This window comes from Leiobunum rupestre, chromosome 3, assembly GCF_980474605.1.
Source record: "Leiobunum rupestre chromosome 3, qqLeiRupe1.1.hap1, whole genome shotgun sequence".
NCBI lineage: Eukaryota > Metazoa > Arthropoda > Arachnida > Opiliones > Sclerosomatidae > Leiobunum > Leiobunum rupestre.
The window spans coordinates 39554626-39577759 of NC_143386.1; the positions used below are offsets into that span (position 1 = coordinate 39554626).

General features: G+C 38.8%; 2 protein-coding genes across 3 annotated transcripts in view; both read left to right on the forward strand.

Annotated features, from left to right (window-relative positions):
• Window positions 1–8097: 8097 nt before the first annotated feature.
• The window catches only part of LOC149951746 (uncharacterized), an 81297-nt gene continuing 66260 nt past the window's right edge, over window positions 8098–23134 (forward strand). Inside the window, exons 1-2 of one of the 2 annotated variants that reach the window (XM_090168176.1) lie at window positions 8098–8171; window positions 8936–9096. The gene's annotated coding sequence lies outside the window, so the exon portion shown is untranslated. The remainder of the gene's footprint in view (window positions 8172–8935; window positions 9097–23134) is intronic. The other variant, XM_090168177.1, reaches the window with a different exon arrangement.
• Window positions 9059–10465, forward strand: LOC149951747 (uncharacterized). Its single transcript, XM_090169662.1, has 3 exons — window positions 9059–9325; window positions 9425–10275; window positions 10347–10465. Exons 1-3 carry the CDS (start codon window positions 9059–9061, stop codon window positions 10429–10431), a joined length of 1203 nt encoding a protein of 400 aa, XP_090025788.1. The 3' UTR covers window positions 10432–10465.

The window sequence follows — 23134 nt, forward strand, 5'->3', positions numbered from 1 at the left end:
TTTGCCACAATCACGCTTAACAAGTTGGGTTCAAAGTTTCTTTTGGAATTTTGAATTTGTCTCACAAATACAACCAGAAAGTCTTGTATTGTTCGTTATCAATAAAACCACTTCTTTACATCCCTAGAATACAGCAAAATTTAAATAAAAAGGAATTATAAAATATTTCGTTAAAAACCGATTCGGCGGCCAACCCTCGTAAGAGTAAGATTTCTATGACAACATTTACGTTCGACTCAGGCGAGACAATATTTTTAACAATCGATGTTGGCTCACACGAGTCAGAAACCGCATAGATTCGTTTCTGTTCCCCAGCGTAAATTCAGGATAACTCCTTTGGTAGGTTTTAACATTCTATTGGCAAGAGATCGCAAAATATTATATTCGGAGTAAGAGCGGACTAACTAGAGTTGTAAGTCGGTATATTTTTCACGGAAAATTACCGAGGTGTTTTTTACGCAAAATTTTGCTGTATTTCTACGAAAAAAAGAAAAAAAAAGGTTTTCATTCCATGTTTAGCCTAATTTTGTTCGCATATTTAAATTTCGCTGCATTTTCGACTAGGTTTGTCGAACCCAAAAGTAAAACTATAACTATAGACTATTCTAGAATAAAAACACTTAAATAAAAATGTTTTAATTTTTATTTTTTCGATTTGGGCCAAATTTTCCACATTTAATTTTTCCGGACTGTGGGAAATATTTTTAACCAAAGAGATAACTCTCCATCTTTTCCGGCTATAATGTCAACACAGTATTCCTACGGCATCTTTGGAAAACGGTATTCCTGACCAACTTGGGTTAGATACAAATTTATTTAAATTTTGGTAATTTTCATACCTATCTTTAGAATTGATCCAACAAATTTGAAATAATAATCTTGCTTACCTTAATTAAAGTAAATTGATAATACTTTGTATTAGTAGAGGAATTGTGTGTAGAATTAGGAGTAATTATCTTTGAAAGTTAACGCGCGAATCTGGATTCACTACCACTAGTGTCCATTGGCCAGAATTTCAAAAGTTGAAAAGAAACATTGTAGGGTACAGAAGGCTACACGAAAAACGAAACTTTATATATGGACGTATCTGAACAGCCAAACATTTTAAATTACTTTTCGGCAGTAATAAAATAACAAATGCAATTTTCTAATCAACTAAATATTATGCTAACTATTGATAATAACAAAAAAGCATACTCATGTACAGTGCTCCTCCGAAGAGATTGTAGTGCGTCAGGAACCAATCTTGGTCAGTGATGTTCAAGAGTCTTTTAAATTTGGATGTTTACCCTCTTGCTGGTATTGACATTTTTACCGGCGTTGGACGCCCTTTGGCGTTGAGGGAAGTGTGTTGATTATTTCCCGTTTCATCGATTTTACCTTAAGTTTTAACCAAGGCTAGTTACTAAGCTTGGCGGGATTACTCGCGCTTGAGCTTAACGGCTGACCATTCAGAGCTTAAGCAATAGGTTCAGCACGTTGGAAATATACCTTATTAATTTACTCAATTTAAACGTTTTCGAGAACATTATTATTATTATTATTATTGATGAAGGGGTGAAGGGCTTTGGGAATGCCCTTTCGCGCACGTCGACCAGAGGTCCATTGTGCAAAACCCGAACCTTAAGACTTAAAAAGTCCAATATCCGACACAAAACGGAGAATCCTCTTGGCCGGCATATTATAGAAATCAGAAGTTTCCAGTTGATGCATACCAAGATGCTCGAATCTTTGGGCCGCGTAGTAATCGCACCTACAAAGCACATGAGAGGCGGTTTCCTCCTCAGCCTGACATGCCCTACAGATTGGATCATCACTGATTCCAATCAGGTGAAGATGTCTGTTAAGGAGACAGTGACCTGTTAGTAGGCCAATGACCAACCTGATATTAGATTTGGAAAGCGAGAGCAGCTCCTTAGCTCTCTGCCTAGAGGGGCCCGAGATAAACTCTTTAGCCTGCCTTTGGCCATCCATCTCAAGCCAAAGCTTGAGTTGACGGTCAGTCATGGAGTTAGAGATAAGGCCGCGAACTATGCTAGAGGGGATAGGAACGGCAGGTTCAGGACCAAAGAACCCAGCCTCTGCCCCCTTCTTGGCTAAGACATCGGCCCTCTCATTACCATAGTACCCCCGATGGCCAGGAACCCAATAGAGCTGAACTTTATTATTGGTGCCTAGCTCCAAGAGGAGGTTCAAACAGCTGTAAACCAGTTTTGAAGAGACCTGAAACTGGTTGAGAGCCTTGAGGGCTGCTTGACTATCCGAATAAATTTGGATAACCTTGCCATGAAGCTTCTTCTTAAGACAAAAATCAACACAGAAGCAGATAGCGGCAATTTCCGCCTGGAAAACACTAGCATAGACACCAAGGCTTTCAAAGAAGCCGAGATTGCTAGTAAGGCAATACATCCCCGAACCTGAGCCAGAGCGGGTCTTAGACCCATCGGTAAACCAGACGATTTCTCCTCTGGCCCCGAGGGTACTATGATTGGCCCACTCTGTACGGCTCGGAAAATAAGTATTGAAGGACTTACTAAAATGCAGCTTCGTAGTCATCAAATCAGAACCCATGAGATATACAGGTAACTGACATGAAATTTCCCGAAAGATCTTGGTGTGGCTATTATCCCAAGTATTCGCCTTCCACCAACCATTCTGGTTGAGCCTATAGGCTCCCATAGCAGCAGCTTCTTCTATAAAAAGATGAAGAGGAAGAATGTTCAGGAGAATTTCTAGAGAAGCACTTGGGGCTGTTCTCATAGCTCCTGTGATGCTGACACAAGCCAGCCTTTGTAGGGTGCGCAGATCGCTCTGCACAGTCTTAATTCGGACTCTTGGCCACCAGACCACTGCAGCATAAGAGAGCAGTGGTCTGATGATCATGGTGTACAGCCAGAAGGCCACTTTAGGGCTAAGCCCCCATGACCTGCTAACTGCACTCCTAGTCCTCCAAAGTAACATCTTGGCCTTCTTAACTACACAGTCAAGGTGAGGCTTCCACGTTAGTTTGTTGTCAAGAATAACACCAAGGTACTTCACCTCCGTGCTTTCCCTCAAAATAGTCCCAAATAAGGAGATATCATTAAAAGAGTTTTGCAGCCTTTTACGAGTAAAAGGAACAAGTACCGTTTTACTAGGATTAACCGTAAGACCAACTTCCCTGCACCATTTTTCCACTGATGCAAGAGCCCTTCTCACTAAATCGCTAGTAGTGTTGGGGAATTTTCCCGTAAAGATGATGGCGATATCGTCGGCATAGCCGAAGCAGCGGCACCCATCCCTGTCTAGCCTCACCAAAAGCTCATCCACAACCAGGCACCACAGCAGAGGTGATAGAACACCACCTTGCGGGCAACCACGGCTGGTGGAGATCATAAGGGATTCACCGAGCAGGGAGGATACCACCACACGATTCGTCAGCATAGCTTTGAGCCAGAGACACAGAGTGTCAGTAATGCCAAAGCGCTTAGCAGCCTTCATGATGACTGCGCTGGACACCTTATCAAAGGCGCCCTCAATATCAAGGAACACAGCTAATGCTATTTCCTTAAAGTTAATAGCCCTTTCAATGCAATTGGTTATGCCATGAAGGGCAGTCTCAGTAGATTTGCCTTTTTGGTAGGCATACTGAGCCGTCGAGAGAGGTGTATGAGAAATAACCTCTCCCCTAATATAGTTGTCTACCAATTTCTCCAGAATCTTTAGAAAAAAAGAAGTCAAACTGATTGGTCTAAAAGCCTTAGCCTCGAGATAGTTAGATTTCCCTGGCTTCGGAATAAAGATAACCCTAGAAAGCTTCCAGGTGCTAGGAATATATCCAAGGGCAATACAAGCCCTATAGATTCTACTCAGCATTGGGCAGACAACGTCAATGCCCTCCTGCAACAGAATGGGAAGTATCCCATCCGGCCCCGGAGACTTATAGGGCTTAAAAGACTTTATAGCCCAAATAAGTCTCGAGTGCGTGACAATTTTATTCGCCACCGCCCAGTCCTCCCTTTTGGTACGTGCAATCCTAATAGGAAGGGGGTCAGAATCAGTACTGTTTGTAATTCTGGAGTCGGGAAAGTGTACATCTAACATATGAGTTAGTGTCTCCTTACCCGACGAAGAATGACTGCCATCTTTCAACTTGATAGTGTCAAGATGTTTAGTCTTATCGTTGGCCATAATTTTCATTAACTTTGCCGTACTAGGAATATCAGAGATATTCTCACAGAAATTCCTCCACGAGTCCCTCTTGGCCTCGCGGATGGCCTTATGGTACGCAGTGCGGGTTTGCTTGTAGGCAACCCAGTCACCCGACCTCTTAGCATTGTTAAAGAGCCTCCTAGACTCTTTGCGAAGCCTGCCAATCTCAAGGTTCCACCAAGGAACTAGCCTTGGCTGGTTGGCAGACTTCACCGGACAGTTACGGTGGTAGGAGTCGATAATGGCATGTTGCATGCGATCAACAGCCAAATCAAAATCCAGCACCGATGACAGCCTAGGCTTATCATCCTGCAGATGAAGATTTAGATCATCCCTAAAACCAGGCCAATTAGTTCGCCTGGGATTACGAAGTTCGGTACAAACCTGAACCACTTTCATCCTGACTGTATAGCAAATGTGTCTGTGATCCGACAGTGATGGTTCACTAGACACATGCCAGTCATTAATAAGAGCTGCGACATTTTCTGTGCACAGCGTGAGATCAATGACCTCACTTCTGTTACGAGTAACAAAAGTTGGTTCATTGTTCCTATTAAGAATATGGAGTTTCGTACTAACCACATATTCCATTAGTTTATCACCACGATCGTTGCAGTTACTGCTGCCCCAGATAACATGGTGAGCATTTGCATCACAACCTATAATGAGTTTCTTTCCCGACCGCTCACAGTGGTTGACCAGATTGGTCACCTCCTGTGATGGTGGGGGCAGAGCATCATCGTAGGGAAAGTAAGCAGAAGCCAGCGTGAGTTCATCATTCCCATCAGCAGAAGGGGAAATGATTTTAACCACTGCAGTGTCCCTAGAGTGATAGATTGAGAGCGGAAGGGCATGAATGTCCTTGCGTACCAAAATACAAGCTCTAGGAGAAACGGAATTATGGTCATAATAGATATTACCTGCACTATTAAGACCAAGGATTTTACCCCTGGCAATCCAAGGCTCCTGAATAAGAGCAACATCAATTTGCTCCTTAGCAAGCCTTCGACAAAGTACAGCGGAGGCTGCCTTGCAGTGATGAAGATTTATCTGCACCACCTTAATGCTCATGGCGACGGGCCTAGATTGGACCAGTGACACCGCCCCCTCCAGTGGGGGGTGTGGAAACCACACCACTCCCGCTGGTTAGGTTAGTACCACCAGTCTCCCCCACCACTGCTCCATCTGGCTGAGCCACCATGCCTTGGACCTCTTCACCGTCCGAGACACTGAGGTTCTTGATGTCCTCTGTCAGCGTATCCCCTTCCGAGTAATCGCTGAGCAGAGGCTCTAGGTCCTCTAGTCCTGAAATTACCGAGTCGTTAGACTTGGAATCATTAATAGGTGTAGGATTATCCACACCCTCTACAGCACTTACGACTGAGGTTTGATTTGGTTGACTGAGTATCTTAAAGATACCCCTATCCAAACCTGTCTGAGCGGCAAATCCTGCCGCTTTGATAGCGTTGACCGACTCACCATCCATTAGAAAAATCCAACGGATGGCAGCCGGTTCCTCGGATTTGCCCAGCACCTTCCAGCGGCTGGTGTTCAGCGCACCGTTGAAGGCTTGAAGACGCCTGAGAAGCACTTTAGGGTCCTTCGTCAAGACGTCCCTTGTACGGAGAGCGACCTTAAAAGGTTTCGGCAGGTCACTGGCTTTTGTTACCAAAAGCTTCGTTCCCTGGAGAACCTGTTCGTTGCGGTCGAACTCCTGGCTTAACCATTTACCTGTGAAGTCATCCTTACACAGGTAAACCAGGGCACCTCCTTTCAGCTGGAATTGCAGGAATTGAGGAAGAGCGTTACCCGAAGGTATCCCGTCAATCCTCTCCAGAACTCCACGCTGGATGGTGCCCATTTCTGCCTCGGTTAAGCCGTTCGAGGGAAAGCCTTCTTTAATGATGGCCATCCGCATCGAACCCACAGCTTCACTGAAGGTTAGTGGTTTGGACTTCTTGGCAGCCTGTTGTTGAGAGCTAGGAGAGTCTTGATCTGACTCCCTTGTTCTCTTGTTAGAAGAGGAGTTACCCTTTGGAGAGTCGTCTGCCACCTTCTTGTTTGTCTTACGACGCCTGTTCCTCTTGCGAGTACGAGCATTAGAAGCACTTACCTCGCTTCCCTCCGTCGGGGTACTGTCTTTGGTAGACTCCGGCTTCTGATGCTGGGTACTGCCAGAGGCAGACCCTAGCACCATGGGCTCGGTATCCTCCACGACAGACCCACGACCTGAACTTGTGGAAGGGAGGGTAGTATCCTGAGATACACCCTTCCCCTGGCTAGAGCAGGGTGCTGTCAAAGACAGACCCTTGCCCGATGGTTTTTTGTTTTGTTTTTTGTTGTTGGAATTCATAAAAGATCCCACGAGAAAAGAGGAAAGTAGAAGGTCACCGCCCTGAATCCTCTGTCCGGGCGGAAGGCTAATTACAACGGCGTTTCGCCTGGTTCCCCGAGGGGATCGTTCACGATACCGTAATTTCGCTTCCCCGGTACCACTCAGCCCTCAGCACGATACCACCCACCTTAGCTTAAGGAAGAAGCAGAGCCTTAGTTGGCCAGCATGAAGGGTTGCCCCTCCACCTGTTACTCCCTTCCACCACGAAGAGGTACAAGGTTGCAGTTTATGGAAGGGTTTCGAGAACATAGTAAAAGATATATTTTTATCGACGGGAGGGGTTCTGTAGCTCAAAAGCTAAATGGCAAGTCGTTTATGTATGGCGCTATTTTAAAGATGCAATCCCCATTGGTAAGACCACTTCCACACCACTTCCACTCGCTGAACTCGTGAATAACGATCAACACGAAAATATCATTTCCAACTTTCTCGCGAACTTTATTGAAGACCAAAGGATGTAGAAAATCCGTCGGTTATTGAGCGATATAGAAGTTTAGTGTTAATTAATTCTGTGTTAAAGCAGTCGAATAGGGAGGACCTGAGCGATGATTGGTCCAGATCTTAAAGGGTATTCAAAGGGGAAGCAGCTGGGATTGATTTACACAAAATAGGTGTTACATATGATGAAGGACGTCAGCGTTGAAGGCTAGAAATAGCTTTACATTGCTTCACGCTTGTTGCGACTTCTCGCGGCCTCAGCTTCAACTATTTCACCATTCAATCGAAGGTATGGTGAGATAAAATACCGTTATATTGGGATCAGTGTAGATCATCAAAAATAATTTTGCTGTAACCACCCTTAATTTTTTTACTTCACTATTCGATAGAACATGTACAATAATAATATAATTATGGTTAATTTCCAATAACTTTGACGTTTTGTTTTTAAGCTAATTATAGGTTTGATCATAATTTTTCTGCTGTAACCACCCCTATATAAATGTATAATAATAGTATTGTTAAGGTGAATTTCCCATAACTTTGAACGTGTCAGATTGGAGTAATTTACACATAACTTTGGCAATGACCGCTTAATTATAGCGCTATTACGTCGATAGAGGGGTAAGATTTAATCACTTATATTTTTTCTGCTATTGCCGCCACACGCATCTGTTAAACTTGATTATTTTTAAGTTCGGATTTTGATACTTTTCTTCGTTTTCGCGGTGTCAAATTCAAACTTTACGCTTTTTTCAACCCTATTTCAAACGTTAGCTATAGTGCTCTCTGTTTTAGTTTAAATAAAATTTGTTTTTTCATCGCATTTGTACATGAGTATGCTTTTTTGTTTTTATCAATAGTTAGCATAATATTTAGTTGATTAGAAAATTGTATTTGTTATTTTATTACTGCCGAAAAGTAATTTAAAATGTTTGGCTGTTCAGATACGTCCATATATAAAGTTTCGTTTTTCGTGTAGCCTTCTGTACCCTACAATGTTTCTTTTCAACTTTTGAAATTCTGGCCAATGGACACTAGTGGTAGTGAATCCAGATTCGCGCGTTAACTTTCAAAGATAATTACTCCTAATTCTACACACAATTCCTCTACTAATACAAAGTATTATCAATTTACTTTAATTAAGGTAAGCAAGATTATTATTTCAAATTTGTTGGATCAATTCTAAAGATAGGTATGAAAATTACCAAAATTTAAATAAATTTGTATCTAACCCAAGTTGGTCAGGAATACCGTTTTCCAAAGATGCCGTAGGAATACTGTGTTGACATTATAGCCGGAAAAGATGGAGAGTTATCTCTTTGGTTAAAAATATTTCCCACAGTCCGGAAAAATTAAATGTGGAAAATTTGGCCCAAATCGAAAAAATAAAAATTAAAACATTTTTATTTAAGTGTTTTTATTCTAGAATAGTCTATAGTTATAGTTTTACTTTTGGGTTCGACAAACCTAGTCGAAAATGCAGCGAAATTTAAATATGCGAACAAAATTAGGCTAAACATGGAATGAAAACCTTTTTTTTTCTTTTTTTCGTAGAAATACAGCAAAATTTTGCGTAAAAAACACCTCGGTAATTTTCCGTGAAAAATATACCGACTTACAACTCTAGTTAGTCCGCTCTTACTCCGAATATAATATTTTGCGATCTCTTGCCAATAGAATGTTAAAACCTACCAAAGGAGTTATCCTGAATTTACGCTGGGGAACAGAAACGAATCTATGCGGTTTCTGACTCGTGTGAGCCAACATCGATTGTTAAAAATATTGTCTCGCCTGAGTCGAACGTAAATGTTGTCATAGAAATCTTACTCTTACGAGGGTTGGCCGCCGAATCGGTTTTTAACGAAATATTTTATAATTCCTTTTTATTTAAATTTTGCTGTATTCTAGGGATGTAAAGAAGTGGTTTTATTGATAACGAACAATACAAGACTTTCTGGTTGTATTTGTGAGACAAATTCAAAATTCCAAAAGAAACTTTGAACCCAACTTGTTAAGCGTGATTGTGGCAAAATGAGTGGCCGAGAAGACAAGAAGTTCCAGTGCACAGAGTGCGATTACGCAACGAGCCACAAGAGTGCTCTGAATCGCCACCAAAGAACTCACTCGGGAGAGAAACCATTTCAGTGTGATCAGTGTTGGTACGCGTCTAGATATAAGAGTAATTTGATTGTCCACCAAAGAACTCACTCCGGCGAAAAACGATTTCATTGCGACCAGTGTAGCTACGCGTCTGCACAGATGAGTCATTTGATTGCCCACAAAAGAACTCACTCCGGAGTAAAACCATTTCCGTGCGACCAGTGTAGCTACGCGTGTGCACAGATGAGTCATTTGATTGCCCACAAAAGAACTCACTCGGCTGAAAAACCATTTCAGTGCGACCAGTGTAGCTACGCGTCTGTACGTAAGGGTGATTTGATTAGCCACAAAAGAACTCACTCGGGTGAAAAACCATTTCGGTGCGACCAGTGTAGCTACGCGTCTGCACAGAAGGGTCATTTGATTGACCACAAAAGAACTCACTCCGGCGAAAAATTATTTCAGTGCAACCAGTGTAGCTACGCGTCTGTACGTAAGGGTGATTTGATGTGCCACAAAAGAAGACACTCGGACGAGAAGCCCTTTATATGTACGAAGTGCCTATATCGGGCCAAACATAAATACATTGTACTTCGCCACGAAAGAGCACGTCACTCTGAATTGGATAAGGCCCATAAATGCCCCTGTTGCGACCGTAACTTCACTACCAATAAAACCCTGCAGGGTCACCTTCGAGTTCATGGTCCATCTGGAAACCAAATGGGCGTATCGAACAGTCACCAGCCAGAACAATTGCGCCAATCACCGCAATGTCTATTTGATTCCTCTGGTCGTAAAACGGGAGGTGGGTATTGCTTGGTGCACCTGCGACGTGTGACGAAGGAGCAGTTGGAATCTCTATTTGAAAAGCCCCACCGCGTCCACGCCGTAAAAACAGATGTTGGTGAACCTGATGCTGACACCGCAATCATCGACAGAGAAATGGTTTCCTGCTCTGAATGCCCCAACATCGATGTTATCAGCGTCAAACTCGAGCCTTTCTATGACTTCATCGACCAATTTCCGATTTCGTCAATCGTTAGGAGAGAAGAGTTGGAATGTCGCCCAGTTGGGGACAATAACGAGGGGGTGCCAAGGAACCCTGACACCCCGATCAAGATCGAGTTTCCTCCCGAAGAACACAAATTGTGAGTTTCTTGAACGAAACCCTCAATGTTAATTTTGTGTTTTTATTTCTTTCCAATTAATTTACTTTTAGAAGTATATTTCATAAACTTAGAAAACGTCTTCAAAACAACTCATTTGGTGGACGTATTTATTGTAGACGTATTTTGTATTTATGAACGTCGTTAGATATTCTTCTTAAATTGATGGAGATTGTTGGGTTTTTATGTTCAGTTTCAGTTTAAACTAAGTCTCAATAAAGGTTTTTCTTCCTGTAAATTTGTTCTTTTTAACACGTGCAGCTAAATAAAATTTAAATTAAATTTAAATTGCTCATAAAACCGAACCGTTAGGAATTTTGTAAAATATTTTTAACTATTTTATAGAATAGTTCCGGGTAAGTGTGTATCGGTTTTCAGAGCTGTATGACAATTCCGAACAATTTATAAGTACGTACTCCCACTGTGATAGTTCATTTCATTCTCCAGCAATAACATACTTTTTGGTTTTCCGCCACTACGCAACGCGTTTAGATAATCGCCAGCCAGATTCCCCGCGCGGCACTGATGAGCTCCAAATAGGGCGAAACCGGTCTACCGCTGGAAATTCTGGCTATTTTAATTCCATTTCAATTTGTTTTTGACTCGAAGACCTATTTGGTCGGAGTTTCGCGTTTTAATTTTAAAGGCGTTATAAGTCACTGGATGACTTGGGCCTAGGGTGGTGCCTTGAATACAAGCCTAGCTGACCTATTGGTCCTAGTATTTCGAATGTTTTTTCATTGCTTTCAATTTGTTTTACCTTTTTTGCCCCCTTTTTATGATGGAATTTTTGGCGTTATTTAGCTGCATTACAGTCCATATGTTGTTTTTATGATTTGTGGTAAGGCCGTTTACTCTACGCGTTTTCTAGCGCGAGCTTAACCTGTCTTTTAGTTCAGCAATGAATCTAGAGATGGCGCCACATTAGCGGCCAACTTTAAGACAGAGTGGGATCGACTTACATTTCGGTAGTTTGTTACAAAATAAGTTTTATTTATACGGTAGCATAAGTAACGTAATAAGTATATAATTTGCACTCTTGTTCGTGGTTATGTTTTCTCAATACCACCTGTTTCAATAAGTAGTAGAGCTATAATCAAATCCCTAATCCGGAAGTCGGACCAGTCCAAATATTAGTTCCCCATCGAGGTAGCAGGGGAAAATCCGTGTAATTCGCACTCTATTGGCCCTAGTTACAAGAGGGTTTTCTATCTTTGATATTTCTGCCCTAAATCCACCAGATATACCAAATGCCCAATTTTATAACGCTTTTACTTGCCAAATTTATTAAAAATGCACCTAATGCGCGCAGAAAGTAAAGATATAGAATTTAAATTGCAGTGATGTATAATGCCCAATTTTGTGGGGCCCCTAGTGAGAAAATATGTATTTAAAACTTGAGAATACAATATTTACTAATTGATCGATGTATCATAATCATTTGTGGATGGAAAACCTCCTTCATATACTAACTTAGGGACTGCACTAGCGTTATCAATCAAACGACAGGGTGTCAGAATTTATAGCCCGGTTTACCTAGTAACAGACACCATACCACCGGAGGCCTATCATCATAGTGCCCTACGCCAGCGTCCACCTAGCCCGGACAGGTGACAAATCCAGCATGGGTAGTAGTACCCTACTACTGATGATCGCACCTTCGACCCGTTAAGGGTCACAATCAAACGACAGCATATTTTAAATACTATCAAACACCTTTGAGGGATTCAACCCATAAATTCTGTAGCTATCAGACGACGAAGCTACGAAATACCGCTCAAAACGCGCTAAGCCTTTGTAGCAATACATGCTATGTAGAAGTGGAATTGAATTCTATTTTTTTGGGAAGCCCTTAAAATCAAAGACGGTAAAAATGTTCATTTACTTCTGAAAAAAAGTTAATTTTCTTCAGGTAAGACCTTATTTACTTTTCGAGAACATTAATTTGCTATTTTTCGTGGAGTAATTGGTTATTTTTCACGTAGTTAAGGATATTTGCCTTGCATTAATAAGTTACTTTCGTACATTAATTCGTTATTTTTCGTGAACTAATTCGTTATTTTGCGTGAACTAATTCTTTATTTTGCGTGAACTAATTCTTTATTTTGCGTGAACTTATGGGTTATTTTCCTTGTATTAAGCGATATTTTCCGTGTATTTATAGGTTATTTGGCCTAAATTATGCTTTTAGTTTTCGTGTATTAAGCGGATATTTCGCATACAATAAGACGTTATTTTTCGAGCAATAAGCACTTATTTTGCGTGCACGAAGAAATTATTTCGAATACATTAATCTATTATTCTGCATGCATTAAGCTTTTTTTTTTCGTGTATAAAGCGTTTTTTTATTTATGGCGTACTGTTTTCCGAAGGATTGTTTGACTTTCAAACGCTGAAAAGGTCTCCATTTCAAGATTTCAAAAGTGATTTATAAATATATTTTTGAAAACTTATTTTCTGAGGTCTATTCATTAATGTAATGAAATTATCTGTAAGTAAATCTAAAATTTTAAAATACAATTTCGTGGCGTATATCCTTCACATACATTTTATTAGATAATTGGGCAGAATTATAGAGAATGGAGATCTAATGAAGAAATACTGCATTGAAGAGGTAGTAGTTGTTCCATAATCATATGTTGTTGATAATCATTAAATTCTCTTTAACCCTCTTATGCATTCTAGTCCTAAAGAGAATGATAGTTAAAATATTCACTATTGAAAAATTATTTATGAATATAACACATAATCAATAAATGTATTGTATCCCTAAACTTAATACTATCTAGTATTAGAAGAAAACTCATCGTGATATGTGTACTTTTTCATCAAATAATTAAAGAAGTTAAACAATTAATGCACGCAAAATAACCCATAAATTCACGCAAAATAGCCAATTAATGCACCCGAAATAGGCAACTAATGCACAGAAACGAACTTATTATTACACACAAAATAACCAATGAATTCACACCAAATAAACTATTCTGTACATAAAATATACAATTAATGCACGCAAAATAACCGATTGACCAATCAAAAATATTGCAATTAATGTACGCGAAATAACACCTGAATTCACGGAAACTAACCGCTAAATACACAAAAAAATAACTCTTTATACACGCAAAATCGCTGATTAAAACGGTATAATTTAAATAAAAAACACGGTTATTGTTTTCAAACTTAATGCTAATTGAACTTAATATGCGCTTTTTTTATCTAAATGTACGCGTAATTTAACACTTAAAAACTACGTGGTGAAACACGTGCTAACTGGTGACATGATCAACGTTTACCGAACGTGTTTCGTATACGTTTTAAAAACCTCGATACAATACGTAATATGTACGTGATGGTGCTACCTGGGCCGATATTTTCCTTTTGTTAATTTATTTTGTTTGGAAGTACAAAATAAGCTCCACCGTGTCGATGAAGATGTTTGGCTGACGAATAATTGATATAAAGAAGACCGTTTCCAAATTGGGAGATATAAGCGGCTCTATTTTGCCCTTCCACGCTTTGACCGGGTGCGATTCCGTTTCTTATCCGTTTGGGAAAGGGAAGGTTGGTGCGTTAAAATCCTTTTTGAAATCGAAACTAGATCTTTCCCCAATGTGCGACGAGATGGCCTCGGAAGAAAATTAAACCAAAGCAGGTACAGCTTTCATGGTAAATTTGTACGGTGGAAGCCAAGGGACTGAGATGACCACGTTACGGTACCAAATTTTTAGCCGGAGGAAAGACCCACCGAAGATTAAATCTCTTCCACCAACGAATGAAGCTACAGTTCACCACATAAAACGGGCTCGACTTCAAGTTTTGACTTGGTGTGCCGCGGATAAACTTGAACCTCCTAAATTAGAAATGAGCAATTTTGGGTGCACTTGGATAAGGATGTCCCGGTACCAAATTTTGGTACAGCAGCTGTAGTCCCTGAAGGGTTTCTGAAAGTTGTTGCTTGCTCTTGCCAATCTAAAAACATGTGCGAAGGAAAACGATGTAACTGCAATTCTTCTGGTCTATCGTGTACGTCTTATTGCAAATGTGAAGGGGGCGATAATTGGAAAAATAAATACTCGGTTAATCCAGCTGTAGAATTTGACGATGATAAGGACGAAAACTGATAAATATGTCATTTTAATAAATATATTTTTATACATAAGTAATTTGTTGAATTTCAACCTATAACAGCTCCCCCTAGTGAAATATATTAATAAATTAGGGTTTTTTTTAGTATGGTGGCGACCAAGGGATCGCGAAAATCTTTAAAATAAGATATTTCAAGTCTACATATTATTTGTACGAATCACAGTTAAGGGCTCAAAATTATTACAGCGCCCTCTAGTGGCAGTTATGAATAAATTATTAATTTAACAGGATCGAAATAACTTAGGGGTCGTAAAATGCTCTTAAATGAGATATTACAAGCCTATATTCTTTGCAATAATCAACATTAAGGGCCTAAAAAAATATCACACTGCACCCTGGTGATAGATATTTACGATTCATTACGACGATGATATGAAAAAGTCCAATATCTATCAAATGGCACCTTAAAAGTAATATTCGAACAAGGCGTTCTGGAGATAAGCCCCGTTTAGTGTTGTGGTACCAGCGGCCATCTTGATGACGTCATAACTTAAAATTCCCAACTTTCTCGCTCTGGCACCCGGCAGATTTGTGATCAGCGCCCTCGAAAATACCGCCACCATTCAAAAAACCTTTGCCGGACCGAATCCGACGGTTCACCCCTCTGTCTCCTGGACTATTTGGACATCTACGATTCCTAAAGCAGTCATTGATTTCCTGGGTGTGCGAGTCATTATATGATATTGGAAATTGGACGGTATTGGTCTTTTTCATGCGGTATGTGTCACAACGTCAACAGGAAGTCTACGAGTCGTCAACTACCAGATATCGAATAAAGCTATTCTACGGTATCTTTATCAAGGGCGAGTGTTGAAAAAAACAAGTTGGCAAGCCAAAATATACCTCACCTCGGAAGAGTTTATAATTTTCAGTGAAGCGTAACTGTACCCGTGGTTCTGCAGTAGAACGCTCACCTGTCGTGCAAGAGGGCTCTGGTTCGAATCCCGGCCGATTGAAAAATTATACTACACCCAATGACAAAAAGAGGGCGCTTTTGGAAAAACCTTTTCCCTGATTCTAAGAAACTCAGTACGCAGTGATTACGCTTGGCCCCGAAAATGCGAACGCGTACGCAGGCCTGATAGACAGACCCACAGATAGACAGACACGGTGGTTGTATAACCCCTCCTAGGGTACAAAGTGCCCTCGGAGAGGTAAAAATGAGCGTTAAAGATGCGGCAAGAATTTCGTAAGCGAGAAATATACAAATAACCTCTGTAGATATTTCTTTCATTAAAATTTGCTTAGTATTATATTTAACTGATAAACGTGTTCTGTAAATAGGGTTAAATTCAATTGTGCATTGGTTTAGTAAGTCTAACTCGCTGTTGTAACTACTTAATTTAACTCGGTTGTTTCGGCTCAATTATTTCAATTAAAATTAAAATTTTATACCGGGCAGTGATTGAACCCAGATTACGTTTTTAGTAAATAACTCTGAATTGCGGAGATATCTTTAAGGGTCATCTCGAGAAATTAATACCACTAGGGACAATTTTTCCGAGGAGAGATATATTTTGTCTTGCCAACTTGTTAAATTGTATCTTCAATCAGCCATAACTGCGGATATACTATTTTAGTGTATCTTTATATTGGCTTGCTGGAACTAAGCCAATTTTTTGTTGCCATACAAAAATTTTAAAGGATAAAAACATTTAACTAGATGTCTAAAGGTACACAACATGAAGACCGATATCGACTCGCTTATCTTACTATATCTGTGGTCTCGTCGGTTACCGAAACCAAATAAAAAACCCGCCGATAGCCGCGGATCAGTTAAAATGGGTACAAGTAGCCAGAGAAATCAGGTTGTTTATCGGAAATATATCTGATATGAGATATAGTAATCAGTTTGCTTTATTCTGATAATCGTTAGAAGCCCTACCCAAAACCATGTTAATAAAATATTGAAATCAAATTACCCGCTATTTGGGCCAATTTCGCGGAGTCCCTTAAGCCTGGTGCGTAAAACTGTGCCGAAATTACTGATGGGTGTTCAGTGTTGCGAAAGCGTATTACAAATAAAGCGCTTTCCGTTAAAATCTATTTAATATTTAACATAAATTTAAACTTCTTGTAATTTTCATTTTGTACCTTAAATAATGTATAGCTTAACTCTAAAAAATATAACTACCTGTTTTCGCGCCAAAAATAACAATACAATGAAATAGAAATTTCATTGTATTGTATTATTGTATTCCAAGCTTTTAAAGGTATTTCTCCCAACTTTCCTCCTGAAATAAATTGTCAACCTTTGGGAGCCTTTACCGATGATCCATTGCCAATAAAGTGTAGGACAGGGGAACGGTCGAATTTCCAAGAAACTCGCCAATTTGCGAGAGAGGGTAAGTCTCTCTGATTGTCCACCGTCCCATCGCCGCCATCCCCGAGAGTCGTAAAAAATCACTTCTCAAGCAATTTGACTTATTTGGGATGCCGCGTGCCAAAGGATGGTTATAAGGGGGATCTACCTGGGGTGTAAAAAGGGGGGCGGAACAAAGCTTTCGACGGTTCCCAGGGTCCTACACTGAGCAGATCTCTTGAGCCCACTAACCAGAGAAGTGAAGTTCTCCTTCCAAAATTAAACTTTGATTTTTTCGTGTAAATAAATGCAGTTTTCATATTTTCTAATTCCAACGCATTATTTAACCTACTAACACGTTACCAATCACCAATTACCATCACCTAACTTCAAGACCGTTTCCTCAACTTCAAGACCATTTCCTTCACTTCAAGACCCCATCACCTACCTGTATATACCCACTGTTTCAGTCCGGTGGAGATATATATACATTTTCTCAAAGACAATTAGCTCTCCCAAACCGCAACATTCAGTAAACGTAGCACTAACTGGCAGCAAATTAGTTTTGTAAAATTATCGCGTTGTTGGTTCAAATAACTTTAACCTGTTTCTTCATCCAGATTCTTTATTCGTCACTAAAACGAACTATTATCTTTGAAAATAAAAACCGAATATGCGCCAGTTCTAAACATAACCTTGTTTCTCGAACCTCATCTCGGCCATATTCAAATCTGCGATAACCATGTTTCTCTTTATAACACAATTTTGATATTAAGCCAATAAATAACGTAACAATATTTTACAGTTTTAACTAATCGAAATGGGTTATCGAAAATGAGTTATATTTCATCCAAATAATAGATATAAAATTCAACTTCTTTCCAATTTGACAGAAATGGTTTGATCCAAACAGAACTGAATTCAAACTGGGAATGTCTCGATTCCAGCTGGATCCAAATTTGAACATTTCATCAACTGATTGTCATAAAGTTAATACTAAATACTTTCGACGGTTCTGGGTCTAAATGCAGAACCAATAGCGCAGCTGTAAACTGGACTTTCAAGGAGATGGACAAATGACATTACTTCTCTTTAATCTCTAATAGTGTAGAGTAATTCACACCCTTGGGTTAGTTAGATTTAGGGTATAAAGTGTACACTTTTAGTTTCACAACAAGCGAATAGTTTGTTTAGGGTAAAAAGTGTACATTTTTAGTTCCAGGACAAGTGAACTTGTAATTACAGTTCATATTTAAAAAAAATTGTTAATTGAAAATCATAATTGAGATAGTAAATAATGATAACGAAGTCTATTAGATATCTCACTGTGGTGAAAGCATGGACATGGAGGCTCTATGAGGATGTAAACAAAATATACAAAATTATTCAACAGCCAAAGGCAGTTTTACCCATATTATATCATTAGGGTGGCAGCAGTGTGGTCAGACCAAAATTGATATCGTTAAATGAACAATTTTATAAACCGCTTTTAAATAAATTTTTAATTGTTGTTTTTTAATAAATTTAAGAAAAATTATAACTTCTGTGTAAAGAGTCTTATGTTAAAGTATTCCTTTAAGTTAAACATTAGCTTTCTATACAAAATGTACTTAATTTTCTTTATTATTATTCATGGTGTTTTAATATTAATTAAAATTAAACTATCGGTGTTTGGACTTAGGAAAGTGTCAAAGTGTTAGATCGGTTTTTAAAGGCAAGTATCAAATCTGACACCATCATGGTTTCGATATTAACTAACTTGTATTTTTTTTTTAATTTCAAAATAAACTATCGTATGATTAAAAAGCTTCGCAGTATTTCTATTCCGATTATAATAACACTGAAAAAACCTCTGTATATTAAAGTTGTCATCCCTCCTTAAAGAGCCACACCTTAATTTTAATTTTTGTATTTTCCCGTGCGACCTCCAAAAATAGGATTGCAAAATCATAGTATATAATTGGAAGGATCTGGGGCGTGATTCTACTCTTATCGTTAGCTACTTAACGAAAATAATTTTTCGTTAGCTAATATAATTTCAATGGAGCCAACGAAAATTTTCTTTCGTTAACTCCTAACGATAAGAGTAGAATCACGCCCCTGCTACTAGGAGGCGCAGATGAAAATTCTTGATTTCAGTAAATTTTTTCCACGACACAATGGCGGTTGTTGTTGTGTAAACGTCAACAAGTCTGCTTAGCAGACGATATATAGAAAAGCCTAGCAAATCTTAGCTTTTCAAACTACTCATTTCAAAATAGCTTAGCAAAGATAGCATTTACGCCCTTCAATTTTTTCCAGCATAGCATAATAAAGCATCTCTATCCTTACATTTTAGTATACGGTCATTTCATTTTTTAAAAACATTGTACAGTTTAGCATTTTTTTTTTCCAATAGCAAAACACAAGTTTAGAATTTCCGATCTTTTTTAACAGCTTCCTACAGTTAAGCAATTTGGGTTTTTGGATTTTTGAAAGCATAGCACAGTTTAGTATTTTGAGTCGTCTCTTAGAGCATGTAGCACAGTTGTTTAGCAAATTTTAGGCCAAATGTTTCTGATGGCAATAGCATAGCATTTTAAATTACCAAAGCATCTTAAACCCTGTTTAGCACTTTAGCCTCGCAGCTAGAGGGGCCGGGTTCAATCTCATCTTAAGCCACTGAGTGAAAACTCGGAACTACTCGAGGTTAACGGTAATAGTTAGTGTATGGAGCTGTTGGCTCGCGTGGCATGAGGGGTAGCCACTTAAGAAATATGGTGTACAAATAGCGAGAAATCCAAATAATTATTTCCGGAAATCTAGAAATCCACAAGAAATATTAGAAATCTCGAGAAATCCAAAGAAATATCGCAAATATTTGAGAAATGACAGAAATATATGAGAAATAACGGAAATATTTGAGAAACATCTGAAATATTTGAGAAATAACGGAAATATTTGAGAAATATCTGAAATATTTGAGAAATAACGGAAATATTTGAGAAATATCGGAAATATTCGAGAAACATCTGAAATATTAAAATTATCGGAAATATTTGAGATATACCCGAAATAATTGAGAAATACTGGAAATAATTGAGAAATACTGGAAATATTAGAGAAATAGCGGAAATATTTTTGAAATATCGGAAATATTTGGAAATCAGAAATCTTGTGTACAATTTTTTTCCGAGTGGCTACCCCCTCGGTCACCACCCTCCTACGCATTGTAACCAGGCCACCTTTTTACTGCATTAAATGTCGCTAGGTGGCTTGGGCCTAAGGTGAGGCCAAGGGTATTAGCCTAGCTGATTATTATTATTTCTATATTAAAGAGATGATGAAAATAATTTAAAGAAACATCACCGTTGCATGAAATAGTGGTAAGATATTAGACGGTTTTATATTATTTTTACACTGTAACCCGGCCACCTGCATTAATGGCTTTAAAAAAATCGCTCGATGACTTTGGCCAAAGGTGGTGCCTTGGTCTGATTATTATTAAAAATAATTTTACTATATGAAAAATTGTAATTGAATAATAGTATAAATTGTATTTATTCAAAAAAATAATATAAATGTAAATTAATTTTAAAAATAATTTTTAAACAAGTATAACTTTTTTGGTAATTTTACTTGTAGGTTTTTTCTTACAAATTTTGACAGATAAATTTTCTTTTTTTTGCTAAAATTACTTTAAAAATAATTTTTACCCCGCCTGGAACACTTTGGTCGAGGCTTATTTCGCATGTTTTAGAGAAAATGTCGCCTAACAAAGAAGCGAGATGCCAAGAAGGTAAGCTATCAAATTACACTTTTAATTTTCAAATTTTCTCATACCAAAAGTTTTAATTTTATAATTTTTTTTACGCTTCCCGTATCTTACTGCACTTTATATTTACTAATTTATTTATTTGAATCCTCATGATGTCATGAATTTCATTATTGTGTTAGTTTACTTGTATTTTAAACAACACTCTTTTAGTGGGTTCTAACTCTAACAATGAATTCCAACTTTAATAACATATCAAAACTATTTATTTGTAATATAAAAATAATTAAAGTACAAAGATCAAATTATCACGTCTTATTTTAATGCCATGTCATTCTGAAGTGTGGTCTGCTAACTTTGCCAGACTATGAAAAGAATTGAATATTAACATGCGCTGATAATAAGCATCTACTAACATCTCCCCTTTTTTCTAGTTTAAAAGTAAGTCTTTAAACTTATTTGGTAACTGCGAAACGCGACCGGATCTCGTCTTCTTGACTGAGGTAGGTTCTTCAGTAGAATTGTTTGGAAAAGCACTTTCAGTTGACTTATCTGGAACAGTCTGAATAGGGACTTCAGGGACGGTCGGTGGTTGGGCTGGAACTGTCTGTGCCGTGACTTCTTGACATTGGAAAGCTTTATTATTTCCAAATCCATTCTGTTTGATCGCGGCGTCGTCGTCTGGTAGAACGTGTGCTAATTTTGGTTTCATAATGTGAGCTCTATTTCTTCTTAAGTCTTTACCGCATTCGGTTCTGATCAAGTATGAGCGTGGTTCTTGTTTCTGTTCCAACACAGTTGCTGGTTTCCATAAATGTTCGTCTGTGTCATATATAAATACCTCATCCCCCTTTTGAAGAAAAGCTAACGGCTTAGCTCCTTTATCATAATTTGCTTTAACTTTACCACGTTGTGCCTCCATGGTGAGAAGAATATGATCAGAAGGTATGGTTTTTGGTTGTAAAGCGGCTTCAGTCACAGGCAAAGACGAGCTTTGACGTGCTGTGCATCCCATGTCCATGGACAGTCTTTTTTTAATAGTTGACGTAGAACTGCGGTCAAATCAGATAAATGAGGAATAAATTTCCCCAAATATGTTGCCATTCCAAGCAGTCGTTGTAGGGCTTCTTTTGATGATGGCGTTGGAATATCTTGAATAGCTTGTATTTTTCCTAAATCTGGCTTGATACCTTCAGCGCATAATATATGTCCAAGATACGGCACCTCTGGTAGACCTATCTTGCACTTTTGTTTATTCAACTTAAGGTTGTTTTCTTGAGTCAAGGTCAAAGCTTTATTCAAATTTTCATTGTGGTGTTCAAGTGACCTACCACCGAGAAGAATGTCATCAAAATAATTCACAATTAAAGCCTCACTCTCAAAAATTCTCTCGACTTCACGTTGAAAAACTTCAGGTGCGGACACAATTCCGAATGGAATACGCAAGTAGCTATACCTTCCAAAAGACGTTGCAAATGTACAGATTCTTGAACTTTCTTTATCAAGCGGAATTTGCCAAAATCCGGAACTGGCATCTAGAACGGAAAAATATTTGCAGCCCGAAAACTTTACTAATAAGTCTTCCAACGTTGGAATAGGGTAATGCTCTCGCTTTATGGCTCTATTTAAATCCTTAGGATCCAAGCACACACGCAAATCACCATTGGGTTTTTCAACTAAAAGCATTGGGTGAACCCAATCAGTTGGTTCTTGAACTTTTTCAATAACACCTAAATCCTCCATTCTTTTTAGATCAGCTTTCAATTTATCGTGAAGCGCTAATGGAACTCTTCTTGCAGAATGTATGACTGGGTTGGCATCTGGCCTCAAAACAATGGTATGGCTTCTTCCTTTTAAACAACCTAGGCCTGAGAAAGTATCGGCATAGGAGTTTAAAATTTCTTCAGTACTTTTGTCTTTTGCAACTGACACTTCGTGAACGCGCTTCATTAAGTTAAGGCGTATGCAATCCGAGAGTGCCAAAAGAGGTGGTGCATCCGTTTCAACGACCCAAACCTTCAGTTTTCCTGCAAACTGTCTTGATGGCAAAAATATTGCAAATGTTTGTTCACCAAAAACGTTTAGTTTCTTGCCACTGTATTCAGTAAGCTTAGTTTGAGAGTTGCTCAGCGGACAATGGCAAAACTTATCTTTGTACAGCTTCAAAGGTAACGTGCTTGCTTCCGCTCCAGAGTCCAACTTGAATCTAACTGCTATGCCGTCAATATGTATGTCTTCATACCAAGCCTTCTCTGTAGAAACTTTATTATTCGCTTCAACAGTTCCAATTTCCAAAATAGAAGTAGAGTCTGGAATTTGTTCCAACAAACCCATTCGCAGAACTTGGCTATTGCATAATTTGGCATAGTGACCCTTTCGTTGACACTTTGAGCAAGTTTTGTTGTATGCTGGACATTTTTTTGGCTTATGATAGTTTCCACACCTCGTACATTTAATGTTATTGAATTGTTTTGCACTAGGGCCTGGTACAGTCTTCGGAGGATGTGCCTTATCCGCGTCATTACTGTGTTTCCGAACTTGTTTCTGAATCGCACCCATTGACCTAGTAGTATCATCACCTTTAATCTCCTTTAGCTGTTGACACGAAGTTTCATCCCATCGACAAATTTGGA

Excerpts from the sequence above, each read along its gene's own strand:
- LOC149951747 (XM_090169662.1), top strand. The coding sequence starts at position 9,059 with ATGAGTGGCCGAGAAGACAAGAAGTTCCAGTGCACAGAGTGCGATTAC. Across the intron at positions 9,326-9,424 it reads ACAAAAGAACTCACTCCGGA|TGCGACCAGTGTAGCTACGC; the intron begins GTAAAACCATTT and ends AAACCATTTCAG. Across the intron at positions 10,276-10,346 it reads CCTCCCGAAGAACACAAATT|AAGTATATTTCATAAACTTA; the intron begins GTGAGTTTCTTG and ends ATTTACTTTTAG.